The sequence below is a fragment of the Furipterus horrens genome, unplaced genomic scaffold (assembly GCF_987537825.1).
Source record: "Furipterus horrens unplaced genomic scaffold, mFurHor1.1.pri manual_scaffold_11, whole genome shotgun sequence".
NCBI classification, from domain to species: domain Eukaryota; kingdom Metazoa; phylum Chordata; class Mammalia; order Chiroptera; family Furipteridae; genus Furipterus; species Furipterus horrens.
This window is the reverse complement of record NW_028327181.1, coordinates 65,400,764-65,418,281: the sequence shown is the minus strand read 5'-3', so window position 1 is coordinate 65,418,281 and position 17,518 is coordinate 65,400,764. Positions and strand designations below refer to the sequence as shown.

The window sequence follows — 17,518 nt, the reverse complement described above, 5'->3', positions numbered from 1 at the left end:
CTCTCCTCTCTTCTGGACTTATTCTTGACAGGCCCTGTGCCCCTTCCATTGGAGGCGGGGAACAGGGATGGGAGTACTGCCTGCTTCCTTCCTCTTCTTCCCAGAACCCTTCTGTCTCAGGAGGTGGCCTCTCACACACACAGCCTGACTGTTAGCTTGTCTTTCACTGGGATGGTTAATAAGCCCAAGGGTGACATTAATTGCCACCAGGCATTAGGAGCCTAATGAGAATCATCTTGCTTGAAGACTCCAGCACCTTGTATCCCCAGGGCCTCCAAGAGCCAGCCAGCCCACTTCACACTGCACCTCGCAGCTCCAGACAGATGTGCTGTGGGGGAGGGGAAAAAGCCTCTCTCAGCTCTCCTAAGGCCTCAGTACAAGCAGAGGCAGCAACAGCCCCAAGCCAGGGAGGAGGGAGCCTTCCAGGAACTGCCCAAGCCCATTTTCCAAAAAGAAAATGTCACTTTCCTGGATGAACAGTAAACTCACAGGATCAAGAAGTCTAGGACTCAGTCAGGCAGATGGGGGACAGAGACTGAGCACCCCAGATGGCCTTGCTCTGACCTACTTTGCCCCACACTCTGGGGTGAGTGCAGATCCACAAGACCCTCAACCCTCCCCTTGCCCCTCCCCCTGTAAGAACTATGTCCTTAGAACTGAAGATCCTGTCGCTTCACAGGAGAGTGGGATTAAGACCTGGCCCCTGGAGGTTGAAGCATGATACCCAACGTTGCTATAAAATCATTGCCATTGATCCGATGCCTGGCTGACGTTCTGACAGTTGACTTGTCGGGTCTGATCTGGGTTGCGCTCTAATGGAACGGGCCTGAAGGTGGGAAAGAACGCCCCCAATCACCCCTCCCCCTCATCAGCAGGTGCCTGGGTGAGTGTGCAAGAGAGACAGTTCCCACTCCCACCCCACATCCCCGTAAAGGCTTGCAAAACAACCTGTAGGAAGGCACGTCCCCTGCTCTCCACCCACTCCCTTCCCCAGGGGACCGGTTTTCCCCTAGATTCGCCCCACGATCCATCCCCGAACGAAGCTGAGCCAGCGAGCTCCGGCGTGGCTGGAAGGACTGGGCGCGGCAGCTGGGCTGATCCTCATCCAGTGCCCCACGAAAACCCCACGCAGACTCTGGCGATGGGGGTAGGGTGCCCCCTACCCGCGCCTCTGGCAGAGCGGCTGTAAAACACCTCCGGCGCCGAGCTGGGAGCGTGCATCCTTTAAAAAAGGACATCAGTGGCTACAGTGGCTTCTACCCGAGGGAAATGCAGCCGCTGCAGTCGGCCCCACTCGGGCCCCAGCGCTAGCCTTCACTCGGGAGAAAAAATAAAACATGAAACAGGGACGAGCGAAATCGCGAGGTCGGCCCTTGCCGGAGTCTCATTAAGGAGCCGAGCGCGCCCCCAGGCTGGGAATGCGGAATGGACACGTGGACAGGGGAGGGGGGACTCGAGGTGGGGGGGGGTGTCTCTGTGGTGCGCGAGTCGTGGGCCGCGCGCTCCGGGGCCACGTGATCACAGGGAATCTGGGAGAAGGGGGAGGCGAGTGCGCCAGGCTAGGCGCCTGCTTCTGTCAGGGTGGGCTCTGAATCCCGGACGGGGGAGGGCGGGCGAGCGCGAGTGTGTGTCTCTCTCGAGTCATTTACGGCGAAGCAGCCGGCACTCGCGCCGAGGAGGCGGCGGCTGCTTGGTGCAACTGTGGCTCCCCCCACCTCCTCTTCCTTTTGGCTCCTTGATTCTTCTCCCTACACACACGTCCATGGGGAGTCGGCACCCCTGCCGGCACCCCCTCTCCGCTCGGCCGCATAGATACCAGCTGCCGCCTTCCTGGCCGCGGGCTGCGCGGGCGCCGGGTGCCCCGGCCCCTGGCGTGGCGCCCAGGTCTCACCGCCCGCAGCCCGGGCTGGCGCTGCGCTACGCTCGCCCCAACTGACTCCGAGAGAGAGAGAGCGCCGATGCCCGGCTGCACAGAGACAGCGGGCAATCGGACGTCCGGGGGCAGGGCGGGGGTGGCGGGGAGAAGGAGACGTCGGAGATTCTGAACCCCGGGAAAGTTCAAGGTTTGTGCAGGTCTCCCCGGGGAAGGCGAGGAGTGAGGCTGAGCATTGCGCCCCTTTGCTGAGACAGCGAGACTTGGGAAGAGAGGGGGACGACCGGGAGCTGCATCGGGCTGGCTGAGCCCCTCTCCATCCTACTACGTTTACGACCCGGAGACTGAAGTCAGCGCCCCAGGCAGGCAGGGCTCGGGTCAGGCCACTGGCCGGCGTTACATCTCCCTGGCTTCTCCAAGCCCCATCTTAATGGGGCAGCCCGTTCTGTCCGGGCCACCCTCACCCCAGCTGCGGAGCCGCGGCCCGGGCAGGCGGCGCTGAGCCAGCCTGTGTGCAGCCTGGGCCCTGGTCGAGACTGGAGAGCGCGCGCTGGAACCCAGCCTCGAGCTCTGCGAGGGGACAAGCAGCTGGCCGCCCGCCGCGGGCATTCGGTCCCGGCTTCTCGTAGGGTGGTGACGACCAGTATCGCCGGCCTCAGCACTGCACGAAAACTTTTCGTTCTGCAGATGGATTAAAGTTGCCCGGATTTCCTCTGTCTTTGCAAAAGAAATCATTCATTTCCACCTAACCCGGGGATTTTTATGCTGGAGCTGCTGAAGGGCGCTTGGAGGAAGAAAGCCGCTCTATCCATGTGGGTTTACTACCGAAACTGAAGAAATTGGGGCTTGTGTTGGAAATCTGCACCCTCGACCGAGTTCGGATTCGAACTGGGCCGCGGGGTTGTGGGATCCGTCACTTGGCTCTAGGCAGCCCCTGAGACGCGGGTGGCCACCGGCACCGGGTCCGCACGTGCGGCTCCCCCCTGGCCGCACAGATCCTGCAGGGGGCACCAGCCGGGGAGGTAAAGGCTCCTCCTGCCGCGAGCGGCGCCCCCACCGGCTCCCAGGGTGTAACCGGCGGCGCCTGGGACGCCCCCTCCCCTCAAACTGTCCCCGAATTGCACTCCCTGGCCCCCAGAGCCTCCGCAGAGACAGCGGGGCGCCGCAGGCCATCCTGAGTTGGATGTGACCAAGCCCAGACTGGGGGCTGAGTCGTCGTCCACTGTTGCCCCCTCGGCCACCGCCCGCTCCTGCCTTGCCCATGGCCCCAAGGATGTCGGGCCGCGGCGGCGCCGCCCTGCTCTGCCTTTCAGCGCTGCTCGCCCACGGTAAGTGTCGCGGCGCGGACTCGGGAGTGAAGATGCGGCAGTCGCCCCTGGAGGGGCACAGAGGCGACTGGTGAAAGGCGAACCCCCATCCCCGGACCCGCAACCGCGGCTCCTAGCTTAGCATCTCAGGCTGCAGTTCGAGTTACCTCCAGCCCCCAAGCTCTTTGGCGCGAGTGGAGGATTCGAGCCCCGCCCTGGGGACCGATCCCGGCCCAGGAAACGCGGGGCTGTGGAATCACTCCAGTTTTCTCTTGATTAGTAAGAAGGGTCCAAACCCGAGTGTCCGGGGGCGTGTCCGCCCACGGAAATCTATAGGGATCCGGGGATCCATTAGATCGTGTCTGGGCTGCCCCTCCTGTCAATCCCTCTTCCGGAGCCATCGGGGCTGGGGGCTGTTGGGGTCCTCGGAGACCGTGTCTTCCCTCGCCCCTGGCTCGCAGGCTGGTGCGGGGCCGCGCCGCCCGCTGCCTCGCTTCCCGCGGCGGTCCCCAAGAAAGGAAGTGGACTGGCAGGGGCCCGGGGAGCCGCGGCGGCTCGCCCACTCGCCGTCCTGTGAGCTGCATCTAAATGGCCGGCTTAGCCGAGCCCGGAGGGCGGGGGGGTATAGAAAGCCGACGCAGGCCGGGGCGGCGCGCGGAGCGAGCGGGCTCCAAGCTTTCGCTTTCTGCAATCTGTTGCGTCTGCTCCCCAGGCTCGCCCCGGGCTCCGTGGTAAAGGGTACTGGAGAGGGAGGGGCCAGGTTGGTGCGCTTTGGCAGTGGGACAGCAGGGATACGGGTGGGGGACAGAGGTTCTCTAAACAAACCCCCGCTAATGAGAACTCAGATCCGACGGGTGGAGGCTGCAGCGGGCCTTCCGCAAGCTGGAGGCGCTCCAGGAGCCGAGGGGCGCAGACCGAAGGGGGAGGGAGAACTCTGGGGAGGGAGGAGAATGAAGAAGAGAGGCCTTCTTCTTTCTCCCAACAAGAAACCAACAAGCCTGGGACACATTGCCCTAACCAGCGGGGAGTGGGGCGGGGGGTAGGGGTTCATTGCTCCTGCCGAGGGGTGGAACCTGGACAGGCTGGAGAGAGGCTTAGATGGAGGCAGCAGTGGGCTCTTCGCGGTGGTGGAAGACCCTCGCTGAGTCGTGCTCCGCTGTAGCCCACATCTGCCCTGTCCCTAGGAGCCTGCCTAAGCGCCCGGTGAGGGCGCCCAAGGTGTCTAACCAGCAGCCTCTGATCCAGACCAAGGCGCCGTTCTCAAGGTTGAGAGCCTAAGGAAAGGAACGCCTCTGGAAACCTAGGGTCCTTACGCTGGGAGTCGATGGGGAACAGGCTGGCCTCCCTTTGCCGGTGGATTGCTTCTTCCATGCTGGGAGCTGTTTCGTGTTCGGTTCACCAGACCCAGCCAACCTCAGTTCTTTATCAGAAGAATGGGCAAGACAGCACTTGGAGGGGAGGGGGGACGCATGTGCAGCTGGGAACCTGAAATGTCAGCTTCATATGCAAGACTGAGTGTGGGGAGGTAGGCTCTGTGTCTGCACCCTGGAGCTTGGTAAGCATGGAGTTTGGACCCCTGGCAGGAGAAAACTGAGCTCAGGCCTGGGTCTAGGCATGGTTCTGCCTCTCTTCTGCATCTCACTGCCAGAGTTTCCTTCTGAAAGCTTGCCATGGCCCTACCTCTAGGTAGCTCAAATGTTCTTCCTAGGCTCCCACTGCCTACTCTCCTGAGTCCTCAGCCTGTAATTAAAGATCCTTTCCCCTCCCTCACTTGCCAGAATCCTGCCTTGCTTCCTAAGATCCAGCTCAAGCTGTCTTGCTGTCCTGGTACTGCTTCTCCTGAAGCGTTAGCAATCTGCCTCATTTCCTCCTTAGATGGGTCTCTTCTCTGTGCTCTGCTAGTCCTGGAGTGCTGGTGGCAGAACCATGGGCTGATTCTTCTCTGTCCTTCCATACCGCCAGTGCCCGGTACATGCATGGCCCAAGGTTAGCTGATGACCAGTAAGAAGCTATTTGAGGAGGTGGGGTAGGGGTCTCCCACTGAGCAAGCATTTCCCCCTCCTGATTATCCATCTGGCTCCTTTTCCAAGCTCCTTCCCTGAGCCCCCATCTCCCTCCGCCTCCCCTTCCTCAAGGAAAAGTACCAGCAGATTTTTCAAGCTTGGGAAACCCCCAAGACAGATACAGCCAGAACCACTGAAGTTCCTCCCTCCCCAGACCTCATTTCCCCCTGGGCCTTTCCCTTTCAGGGTCAACACCCACTCACCCAAACTGTCCCTCTATCCAGGAAGAGTATGAAGATTTACTCTCAATTCAATCTAACTCTTGTTTGGGAGTTCTGGGCTCTTCAAAGGTGCTGGGGTGTGGGAGCAGTTGCCATTTTTGGTGTCTGACAGGCTACTAAGGCCAAAGGGTTCTGACTACACAGCCAGACTGGGAGCCAAATAGCCTGGATTTTTGTTTAATTGTGGTGCCAAGGGGCAGAGTGACCTTGGCCTGCCTCCCTCATGTTTCCCATCTTCCACCAGCAGTGTGGCCTATGGTCCATCCCTCCCCTTCTCACTTTCTGCCAGTACATACTGCCGGGCAGATACAGAGCCCCACCACCTTTTAGGAGGCAGCTCAGCCTGTGCGGGGACAGCCTCTACTCTGTTCCCAGTCTCAAGGCTTCTGCAGAGATCTGAGAAAGGAACTTGCCTGCATCTGGTCTTTAGGGAGGCTTTCTGCTCCATATTTAGTTTGAATAAGAGTTTGAGGGGGGCAGGTGGTGGTTAAATCTGTCAGAGAGTTGATTATGTCAGCCCCCTATTCAGTAACCTCCACTGGTTCCTCACTGCCTATAGGATCAGAGATGCTCCCTGCTCCCAACCCCCCAGCATCCAAGGCCCTTTATGATTTTGTATCAAGCTACCTCTTCACTTCTGTGGTACTGCCCTCCCTCCAGCCTCTAAGCATCTTATGAAAGAATGCTTTTCTCACTTTCCTGTCTTTCTGCTTTTACACTTACAAAGCCCTCTATTTGGAATACCCTGCCTCCAGAAATTCTTATCTAGCCTTCAAAGCCCAACTCAAACATCATCTCCTCCAGGGAGCCTGCCTAGATTATTCCTTAGCTTCTCACCAGCAGCCCCCATCCCTCCAATAGAAGTAATTGATCTCTTTCCAGTGCTGCCTGGGCCCTTCATACTGCCTAGGCAGCACTCCTCATGGGCTGCAGTGCCTGTGTGTGAAGGGTGTGTGGGCATATTTACACACAATCCTCACAAACTTGCATTTAGGGCAGGAGCCACATCCTCTTGGTTTTTGCCCCAGTCTACAGTGTTTGGCACATAGTAGGGGCTGAGAAGAAATGAATGGGGTGGGAAGACAACTTTATATATTGGGGGGCCCTTTTAGTGTCAATTGAAAAGGGAGTTCTGGGGTGCAGGGCAGAAGAGGGGTTGGGAGGAGACAGGCAGAGACACCAGAAAGAGAGGGATGGCATGGGGCAAAGCCATGCCACACCCCTTGAGTGGCACATACTGGATACACACATCTGGGGTGACATGTTATAACACAGCTCCAGAGGACATGAATGTAGTGCCCCATGGTGCTCTGATACATGATATCAAATACATGTGCCCTCACCTTTGTGGTCAACAGCCTGGCAACCTCAAGTTTCTCCTCCTGGTTGTGTCCCCACTTTCCCATCCTACTGATTACCTAAGCTCTGGCTCCTTGGAGATGGAGGAGGGACACAACAGGGGGATAGGATCAGCACTGGGCTGTGGACAGCTCTCTCACTGCTGGAGTGAGGAATGAGGAATGATGTTTGTCCCCCTCCCCCACCCCCACCCCCCATCCCTGCCCCAGCACACACGCACACCCATCTCCTTTCTGGCCACACAGAGCCCTTTGTCACAACACAGCCTTGTAATGTTTAAGACCAGTAGGTGGGGATGTGTTATAAACTTGGTGGCAGAAAATGAGCTTTACTGAGGATAGCTCAGTGCTATGGGAGGTAAGGCCACTTTGGAATAACGGCATGGGTATTCATTCCCTCAGCCCTCACTGGGGGCCTGTCTGGAACCAATGGACCCCAGGACTGAAATTGGTAATGAGTGCTTGTGATGCTGCAGAAACTGAGACTCTGAGAGGCACTAACTCCAATGACCAGGGTCTGCCCACCCACCAGGGGCAGGGTGTGTGTGTTAGGGGGAGGGTCTTGCTTTGTTGTCCTATACAAAATGACGTCCATCCACAATGCTGAAACTGAATGAGATCACAGAACCACCCAATCCAACCCTCCTGTGGATGAGGAACTGTGCACTTGAGAGAGAGAAAGGGGCTGGCCAAGGTCACCCTGCCAGCGGTTCTGGAATCAGGACTAGCGCCAGAGCCCAAAGTGGGTTTCTGGGTTGATGGTCTGTTCTGGGCCCCTCAGTGGAGATCCCACCACCTCTGTTCTTCTCTCTCTTTCCAACTTCATGCCAAGATGTGATTCTGGCCTCAATCTAGCCTCAGGTCCCAGGCAAGCAAAATAATCGATCACCAGTGGTTTTAATAGACCCTGCCAAGTACTTGCCAATAGGGAACGTGAAAGGGTTTGAAACCAGATCCTCGGGTCCCTCTTATGAGCTTGAAGCCCAGTTGAGGAGATGAGAAACTCGAGTCCCCACGATACAAGAGACAAAGGTGCAAATCCTGACCTTGTCAACTCGTTGTGTAGCCACAGGGATGTCACCCCCCTCTCTGAGTCTTTTCCTCTAACTCTGCCAAGTGAGAGGGGATGATGCCCACCGAGCCCCCACCAACTCTCTGTTCAGTGATGGAGAAGCTGCTCACTACCTCCCTCCTATTTGTCTGCCCCACGCCCACGCCTCCCTCCACCAATGCCCACAGCAGGTGCTACCAAGTGGAAATGACTCTTCTACCTCAGACCCTCCACAAGGTCTCCCTTACTTCTTCTTTGCCCATACTCAGTACAGAATTTTGATAAAAGATTAATGAATCAGGTGTGTGTGTGTGTTTCTTTTAGGAAAATAAATTTCTTTTCCTGTTTTCCTCCTTTGTGTTTTTAAATGAAAAGTAGGCCTCCTTATCATCAATTCAGCTGGCTGAGCCATACTCCAACAGTCCCCAAGGATGAGGCCATGTATCAGTGCATGCCTGCACTCTGCTCACTGCTGCACCAATTTCTGGGGGGCAAACAGACTTCCGGGGTGTGGGTGGAGAGGCACTGAGACAGGTGAGGCCAGTGTGGTAACAGAGGGGGGACAAGCTCCTCTCGGGATGCAGGCTGGAAGTCCAGAAGTCATGATCTCCTTTCCTGTTTGCCCCTTTCAGCTCCTCCTCCTCTTGCACCACCCCCCAACACACACACACTCACACGCACACTCACAGCCCTTCACCTCAGGCCTGCTGGCTGGCAGACAACCCAACAGGATGAAGTGGAAAATGGAAGCAATTACTTGGATTATTCGATGCTTGTTGCACAAATGAATGAATGCAAAAATGACTAATTCAGTGCAGAAAAGGGTAGAATATGTAATTGAAGAAAATCCCCTCTTGCCTGAATTATTACCTAGATAATTATCTGTCTTTGGAAAGTTCTGCTTTTTATCAAACTTGAATCCTTCCTGCTGCATTGCCACTCACACCTTTTTGGTCACCTGGATAAATGAGATGACACTCAAAACGGTCCTGGTTCTCAGAGGCATCTCCATCCAAGAACCCAGGTCTGAGCAGTGTCAGACCCCACAATGCAGACTCCTGGCCCTGAGAATAGGCAGCCAGGACAGCTGCAACCCTGAACTCCTCCTCAGGAACACAGCCCAGACGTGGCCAGCCCTTAAGCAGACTCAGCCACAGTCACACTGAGTGACATCCTCTCTGCTTTTCTGAGGGAGAAGAGGGGAGGAGGGGAAATGGTTTTTCCCCAGGGAGTGCCCAGTATAAAGAGTCAGACAGTCTCATTTTCAGAGAGGCCCCAGTCTAACAAAGGAGGCACAGCCCAGCCCTCTGAGGTGGCCTTTGTCCCTTCACACGATCTGACCATGAGAGACAAGCTGGCCACCTTTGCCCAGAGGTTACAGGATGCCATCTTGCAGGCCTCCCCTGACACCTGCTTCCTTCAGCCCCCAGGGCTGTTGGAGAGCCTGGCTCTGGACCAGAACCAAGTGTCTGAGTGTACTTTGGGTGGCTCGGTACAGATAATGCAGCAGACATGTCATGGCAGGCAGCAGTGTCGGTGGGAGCTAACAGTGCAGGCCCCACACTCGCAGACACGCCCACAATCATGGGCACACATTGGTACCTAATGCTTGAAAGTTCTAACAGTGCTTTGGAGTTCAGATTCATGATCGCATTTGATTCTCACAGCAGTGATTTTCTTCCCCATTTTATAGAAGGCAAAGCTGAGGCTCAGGAGAGTTCTGGCCACACTAGCTCCTGAGGTCAGGTTTTCTGACCCTGAACGTAGAGGTCCTCTTGTCGGGGAATAAGCGCAGACATGGACACAGACACACAGACCCATACACCTGAGTGAGGCCCCGATCTGACCCCATGATCTCTCCAGTCTCATCTTGAGCCCCTCTCCCTCCTGCTCTCTAGGCTTCTTCCAGGCCCTTGGATGAGTCATACTCTTTTCTGTGTCAGAGCCTCTGTACGTGCTGTTCCCTCTGACCAGAATGCTCTTCCACCCCTACGCCCTCCCCAATCTTCAGAGCAGAGCGTGTCCACATTTCCTCTCGGAAGCCCACCCCAATTTGCAGATGAACAAAGCCCCCTGAGATTCACTGATGATTTGCCCCATTTGTAACTGCAGCGCCTGACCTCTCTGCTCTCTGTAAGCTGCATTGGAGCCAGCAGGTATAACCTCTTCCCTGCTGCTGTACTCCCAGGGTGCCCTGGAGTGTCTGGAATAAAGGAGGCATTTAACGCTTTGTCAGATGAGTCAGTGAGTGCACGCCTTCCCTGTCACTCAACAAGTATTCAGTTAGTGCTTACTATGGGCCAGGCACCTGGTCTTAATCCCCAGGCCTTAATCCGTGAGCACAACGAAGTTTCTGCACTTGTGAATCTGTTATTTTAGGGTAAGGGGAGAACAGACAATAATAAACATATTAAATAAGTCAATTATATAGTATGTTAGAAGGCAAAAAGTGCTAAGTAAAATAAGAAAAAAGCAGGATGAAAGGAATTGGGAATTGCCATGTGTATTTGTACACGTGCATGTGTTGGTAGGGGTTGGTTGTGCGGTATTAAAATGAATGTTCAGCTGATAAAGTCATTAAGCAGACTTGAAGGAGGGGAGGGAGCAAACTAAGCAAATATTCAAATATTACAGAGGGACCAGCCCTGGGGCAGGAGCAGGCTTAACCACTCAAGGTATAGCATGGGGCTGGAGGGGCCCGAGCACAGTGTGGGTGGGGAGGACCGGGGGCGGGGAAGGCAGGCCCCTGTGAGACATTGATTTGTGGTCTGAGTGAAATGGGGAGCCATAGCAGGGTTTGGAGCAGGAGTGGCCTGAGCTAACCCGCAGCTGCAGGCTTGCAGAGCTCCAGAATCTACGGCGATGGGGACTGACCCCCCAGTGCCACAGGCAGGGACCTCTGTCTGCTCTCTTTAGCTCCTTGCTCCACGCAGGCCTGGCTGTGGCTGCCTTCCCTGCCACCCCACGGCCACCGCATCACAGGCAGGACCTGGGTGTACAGGAAGCAGACTGCAGTTTGGAGAGTGATCTGATACCACTCTGATTTGGGGAACACAACAGCCAGGATGTCTGCAGGCTGTTGTGCTCAGAGAATGCAAAAATCCCATTTCCCTGGGTCCCTCATCACCTGGAAGCAGCTCTAGCTCTGGGTTACTTGGTACTTTGACCTCTCTGCCTGTTCCTATTTTATGTCTGCAAGTGCTCAGTTGGCGGCCCCCTCTTGCCACAACCAGCCCCCTGCCACCATATGACCACTGCAGCCCATGCCACTTAACCAAGGAGGTAACCTGCCCCTATGGGGAAAGGCAGGTATATGGAGCCTTTATCCAATAGGAAGGGACCCTTGGATTGGAAATAGGAAAAATTGTCATTTTCTCAGCTACCAACACAGCAGAGAAATGATCTCAATTTTCTGTGGTTGTTTTCAGCAGGAGAAAAACTGCTAGCCACCAGCCCCATGCATGAGAGGTCTGAAATGGTGGGGAAAGGAAGCTGCAGCTGGGGGAGGAGTGGGGAGAAACACAGAGGGGCCTGGTGTAGTGCAGAGGCCTGGGCTCCCCATTTGGGCACTGCGGCCTTCTTCCCTGGGAAACCCCCACCCCCACCCCCTGGAACCCTCTGACCACACACCTATGTTGGAGGAGCTATTGAAGTATCTATCTATCTTAATAGTCACTTCTATTAACTGAGCACCTACTATGTTCCATGCCCTATGCTGGGCACCAGAAGTCATCCCTTAGGAACCAGCTCTCCTCCCCACCCTTTCCCCTTGCTTGTCTCTGAAACAAAACTACCTGGCTTATTCACTTCCTATGGGACTTTGGACAAGTTACTTAATCACCCTATGCCTCAGTTTCCTCATCTTCAAGTGATTATAAACATGCCCAACTTACAGGGTTGTTTTGATAATTAAATGACTCATTAATTCATGTCAAATATTTAGAATAGTATTGGGCCCTACCAAGTGTCCAAAAATAATAGTTGTCAATATTATTGTTATTAATATTATTAGTATATGCCAGGCACTCAGTACAGATCATGTTTTCTTCATTTTTAGTGTAAAACACTTTTACAGCAAATGAAGAAAACACGGTACCTATCCCATGAGGAACTTCTAAGGTGGTATCCTGGGAAGATGAGCCACGTCGGCACAGATTGTGATGAAATGCAGTTATATGAATGTTACAAGGGGCACAGAGTGATGTGGAACAAGAAAAATCTCATAATTGTTTGAGGGATCTGGGGAGGCTACATGGAGGAGGTGTTACTTCAGGAGCTTTAGACAAGTTAGAGAATTATGCATCTGAAGACTAATAATAAGTTAGCATCTACTACATGTCTGATCCTCTGGGGAAGACAGAAACACAAGGCAAAAATGGTCACTGACTTACCAGCTCTAAATCCAACAAGGAGAGACTAAATGCAGGGTGCATTGTAGGTAATTCTTTACCTGTATAATACCTTGACACCTCTCAGAATTTTGACCCCATGTTTCATGCAGCACTGGGGAGCTGTTGAGTGTTATGGAGTGAGGGAGGGACATGATCAAAGCAGGGTTCTCAACAATGACTTAGTTTGAGGCAGTTTGCAGACTGGAGTTGGTGCAGCAGCTGATCTGGGAATGAGAGCTCTTGGGATGGGGATGACCACCAGACATCATCAGAGGTTCTACCACCTGGAAAGAGCCCACTCTTACATCCAGGGAGGCAGATCTGAGCGTTGGCTCTGCCACTTACCAGGGGCCTGATTTTTCTTTTCTGCTACTTGGTTTCTGCCTCTGGAAGATTGGATGGGAACTGTGAAGTGCAGAGCCTGCAGCATGAGGCTTGGTGTTTGGATCTGTCTTATTTTAGCAGGCGAAGGCCCAGAGAGCAAAGGGACTAGTCTACAGCTCACAGCCAGTCCTGACCCCCTTGGGGCACCTTATTGTCCAATCAGAAGTCCTGGGGAAAGCAGCTGAGGGTGAGAGCTGAGAGAGCCAAGACCTCCCTCACTGTTGTTATTAGGGGACCAGCCTCTGTCCTCATTCTACCCCCGCCCCCTGCCTGCCCACTGAGAGCCGGAGGCTGAGGGGCCAGATCTGACCGGGGTCACTGGCAGAGTTTGGGCTCCAGGAGAGCCTCAGAAGTAGCCAGCATGTCACAGGATGGTGGTGGGGTTTCAAATTGCACAAAGGCAGTGTCGCTGGGTGACCCAGGAGCCCTGGCCTGCCTGGGCTCCCTGAGCCTCAGCTTCCCCATCTGTGGACCGGGAGCCACTGCATCGCCTCTCTGGGGCGGGGCTGCTGCACACGGGACATGCTACAGTGTGTGTGGAAGCGCCCAGAACAGAAGCTGCGTGCCTGCTGGAGGGGCTCCATAGACACAGTAGTTTTCATGTGTTTCCTTCCTTTCTGCCTGGAACCAGGCCTTGCTGCCGGGAAGCACGTTTAAGACAGTGCCAAAGACTTCCCGGAGAGCTGTTTTCTAGTGTTTGGGTTGTTCTGCTTTGTCTAGGGTCTGATCGTCCTTACCCTCGATGGCTCCTAGCAACGTGCTGCCTCTTTTAAGGACAGCGGTGGCCAGCTGTCAGCACCTCTCCATCCCTCTCTCTGTCCCTCCTTCTCTTCCCAGGAAAGCAGTCACAGGCATGGCCCCCATTCCGACTGCTTCTCCAACCCCGGGGTGGGGGCCAACCCTGGGGTGGGGGAGGCATTCCCAGGTCCAGCAGCTGGCTTCACAGCAAATCTATGCTGCGGTCATACCAGCTGGTGAGGCCACAGCCTCCTAACGTTTGCATCTCCAGCAGCCCCCAGGGAGGGCCTAAAGGCTGCCCGTACAGCAACAAGACAGGTGACCCCGCTCCCCGGGCAGCCCCCACCATGGCCTTACAGGGAGCTCCCTCCACAGAGCCCAGGCATCCCTGCAGCACTTGCTCGGACCCATCCTGCAGCCTAAATGTGCATGGAGACTGCGGTCCCAGAGCTGACTTCTCTCCCTCCACAGTCTCAGACTCCCAAACTGCAAACAACAGGAAGAAAACACACCCATCTATAGGGGTGTCAGGGGCCAGGTAACTGGTAGGCACCTGTGGCTCCCTCAGAACTCTGCGCAGAGTCATTGCAACCTTTTATTCATCGTGGCCCCATAGGAGTCACCTCTAACAGTTCGACCCCCCCCCCCAGAGGGCCCCTGGGCTCCTCAGCCTCCCACCATGCTCTTCCTCCACCTTGGGTGCTCTATGCTATTCTTCTCTCAGCGAACTGTGCACCCTCAGCCAAGTCCTTCCCTCGCGCTGGAGTTTCCTTGCCCTGTGTTTGAAAGAAGGGTTTACTGAGCTGGGTCAGTCCTGTCCAAAGGAAACATACCATGAGCCACATACATAATTTAAGTTTTCTTAGTTATGTCATGAGAAAAAGTAAAAAGAAACAGGTGGAGTGAAATTTTAATTATATATTTTAACCAATATAGCCAAAAGAGTATTTCAACATGTTATTAATATAAAAATTATCAATGAGATATTTTACATTTTTTGAAATTTTGTATTAAATCCTCCAAATCCCTTGTGCATTTTACACTTACATCACAGCTCATCGCAATTCCAACTAGCCCCATGTCAGCTGCTCAGTAGCCACGTGTGACACGTGGCCGCCATCCTGGGCAGTGCAGGCCAGGCACCTCAGGGGCCCTGGAGTCAGTGCTCCGAGGCCTGGCAAGCCGGGTCACTCTCCTCTCTGCAGACCTTCTGGAGAGTCCCTGTCCAGCATGAAGCCTGCTCGGCTCCTCCCCTGCCCTGGTATGAGTCACCCTGGCCTCAGTGACTCCCGTTCACGCCACTTTCCTTCCCCTCTGCCCAGAGGTCCTGTATGCCATAGGTCAGATGAAGTCATCTTCCTGCTCAGAACCCTCGACCTCACTGAGAGTGAAAGTCAAAGTCCTCACATCACTGTGGCTGACAAAGCCAATGTGGTCTGTGATCTGTCCCTTTTCCCGACAATACCTCGCTGACTGTACCTTCCCCCTCTCCCACTTGACTTCAGTCACACTGTCCTCTTTGCTGTCCTCACACATGCCAGGCACTGAGCCTTGGGAACTTGGTTCTTGATGCATCTCTGCCTGGCGTTTTCCCCAGATAAGCTTGACTTACCCTCCCAATGCCTTCAGGCCACCACTCAACAGCATCTTATCAGTGTGGCCCTCCCTGACCACTCCCTACCCAATACAGCCCTGGCCACCCTCACTCAGTCCTCTCACCCTACTTTGTGTTCCTTCCCCTGACATATTATATGTTATGTGTCTTCTTGTTCATGGATTGACACCACCACCCCATTAGGATGGAAGCCCCTGAGAGCAGGGGCCACATCTGTGTCCTTCACTGCTCTATTCCCCATACCTGGACTGGAACGAATGAGAAAAACATTGCTCCTTTCTCTCCTCTCACCCTTCCCCCCAGGGAGCCACTGAGAAAGAGATCTGGGAGCTAAATGGGTGACAGAGACCGAGGTAGGGATTCTATTCTCTTTCATTCACTCATTCATTCATTCACTCATTCACATACTCATCTGCCATATCCTACCTTTGTAGGCTTAGGATAATTACTTCACTTCCCTGTGGCTCAGTTTCCACATCTATAAAATGGGTTAAGAAGAGTACCTTCCTTATAGGGTTTGTTGTCATGAACAAACAAGCCACTGTATGCAATGTGCGTGGAGCAGTACCTGGCTTGTAGTAAGTGCTCAGTAAAAAAAGGTAGCTGTAGTTCTCTTCAGCACATATTCTGGATGCCTATTCCACACCAAGCATTGTGATAAACACTGGCCATGCGGCAGCAAGGACCTGGGAAATGGTGCCTTAGGCACTGACGTGGGCTGGGATGCAAACAATTCAGTGTAATCAGTGCCATGGTGATGGAGGTGCAAGTGACTGGCCTCACTGGACTTTGGAGACAAGCAAGTGTGGCTTCCTATCATTCTGCAGCAACTACCGCCAGCATCTCTGTGAGCCAGTGAGTTGGGGTCCAGCTGTACCATGGGGTGACCATTTTTCCAGAGCCTGCCCACCCAGCTACTGCAGTGTGCTGGAGAGGGGTCAGTCCTGCCATTGGGGAACCTCGGCTTTGCCACCAATCTGCCAGAAGTCTCTTTTATCCCCCAAGCCTCAGTCTTCTCTGTAAAGTGGGCACCTACATCTTAGATCATGGGGAGTCAATGAGTTAATGTACGTAAAGTCCCCAGCACAGCCTGAGATGCTATTGTTACCCTGCTAGTGAAGCACTGGCCAAAGGGAAGAGGGACAGCGTGAATCTCCTTGTGCAGGGCCTCGTGGGCTGCTGGTATTTCATCAATGTTTGCCAAATGCCCTGGAAGCTAGATGGCACCCCGAAGCCCTCTTTGGACTAAGGCACAGAAGAACCCTCACTGAAGTGAGATACTTGAAGTCAAAGAAACCTGGGCCAGGGGAGCTGAATGGGAGCTTCAGCCACTCTTGTCCTTGAACCATCCCGACTTGAAAGATGAGAAAACTAAGGTCCAGAGAGGAGAAGATCTTAGCCCAGGTTGCCCAGCCATCAGGCAGGGCAAAGCCAGGAGTAAAGCCCAAGTCCCTAGTGCACAGGACAGTGGGCTTGTTACTGTCTTCAGAGGTGTTGCGTGCAGGTGGGGTGGGGGGAACAGCATGAGCAACAAGGGCTGCAGGAAGCTGGTCGGTTGCAGGTGGGGCAGCCCCCACCTCCTGGTTCCCCGGGGGGCCTTATCTGGAGGCCTGCCTCAGCAGGCGTGATGTTTACACGGAGTAACCGGATTCCATCTCCAATAATCACATCACAAGCAGCATGAAGTGCACCTGCGGGGAAGGCTTTGTTAAATGCGCAAACTGATATTATTTCCCCACCATTCCTCTCCCTAGGACCCCCCCCACCCCTTTCCCTCCCGCATCATGTACACATATACACACACACACATACACACACACATGACCTGCATTCCCCAGGCATCCAGTTCAAGCCTCTGGTCCCTGCCCAGTGCAGGCCAGTTGTGACACGTCCAGCCTTAGATGGCCATGTCTCCTCTCTGGGGTGTGGGCGGGAGGAGGTCAAGGTTTCACTCTGGAAGCTCCCCCCATCCCCCACCACCACCGAGGAACGGGGAGCCCTTGGCGGTTCAAAAATGGCCACCATGTATCTTACCGCACCTTATCACCCCATCACAGGGAAGCCTCACCTGTGACATTGGTAACCATGATCCCCCACTGTATGGATGAAGAAACTGAGACCCAGAGAGGGTGACTAACTGGCTCGGGTAACAGATGGGAAGAAGCAGAGTGGGACTCTGGCTCCGGTGACATGTCTTCCACTCCCTTGGGGTCCTAACCTCCTGACTCTGCGGTTCTAGGTCCCAAGGCCCATTTGTCACACCCATTCAGCTTTGTGTCAGTGCCATCAACTCACCCATGGAGGTGTCCCAGTTACAAAAGGGGAAACCAAGGCACAGAATGGCCGGCTTCCCTCCTCGTGTGTCTGAGCCCTCTGCCCAACATACACTCCCCACCGAGCTCTTCTCCTTGGTTGCTGGCTGCTATCTCTCAGTCTCCCAGCCTCACCAGTCAGACCAGAGCTCTGCAGGCCCCCCGCCCCTCCTGCACACCCTCAGAAACCAGGTCTCCTCCATAT

At 54.8% G+C, this 17,518-nt stretch overlaps 1 protein-coding gene across 1 annotated transcript in view; it reads left to right on the top strand.

The window, feature by feature from the left end:
* Positions 1 to 1,594: 1,594 nt before the first annotated feature.
* Positions 1,595 to 17,518, top strand: part of TMEM132E (transmembrane protein 132E) — a 52,894-nt gene continuing 36,970 nt past the window's right edge. The window contains exon 1 of the mRNA XM_090292528.1: positions 1,595 to 3,201. Within this exon, the coding sequence (XP_090148654.1) occupies positions 3,135 to 3,201 (67 nt within the window). The 5' untranslated portion in view covers positions 1,595 to 3,134. The remainder of the gene's footprint in view (positions 3,202 to 17,518) is intronic.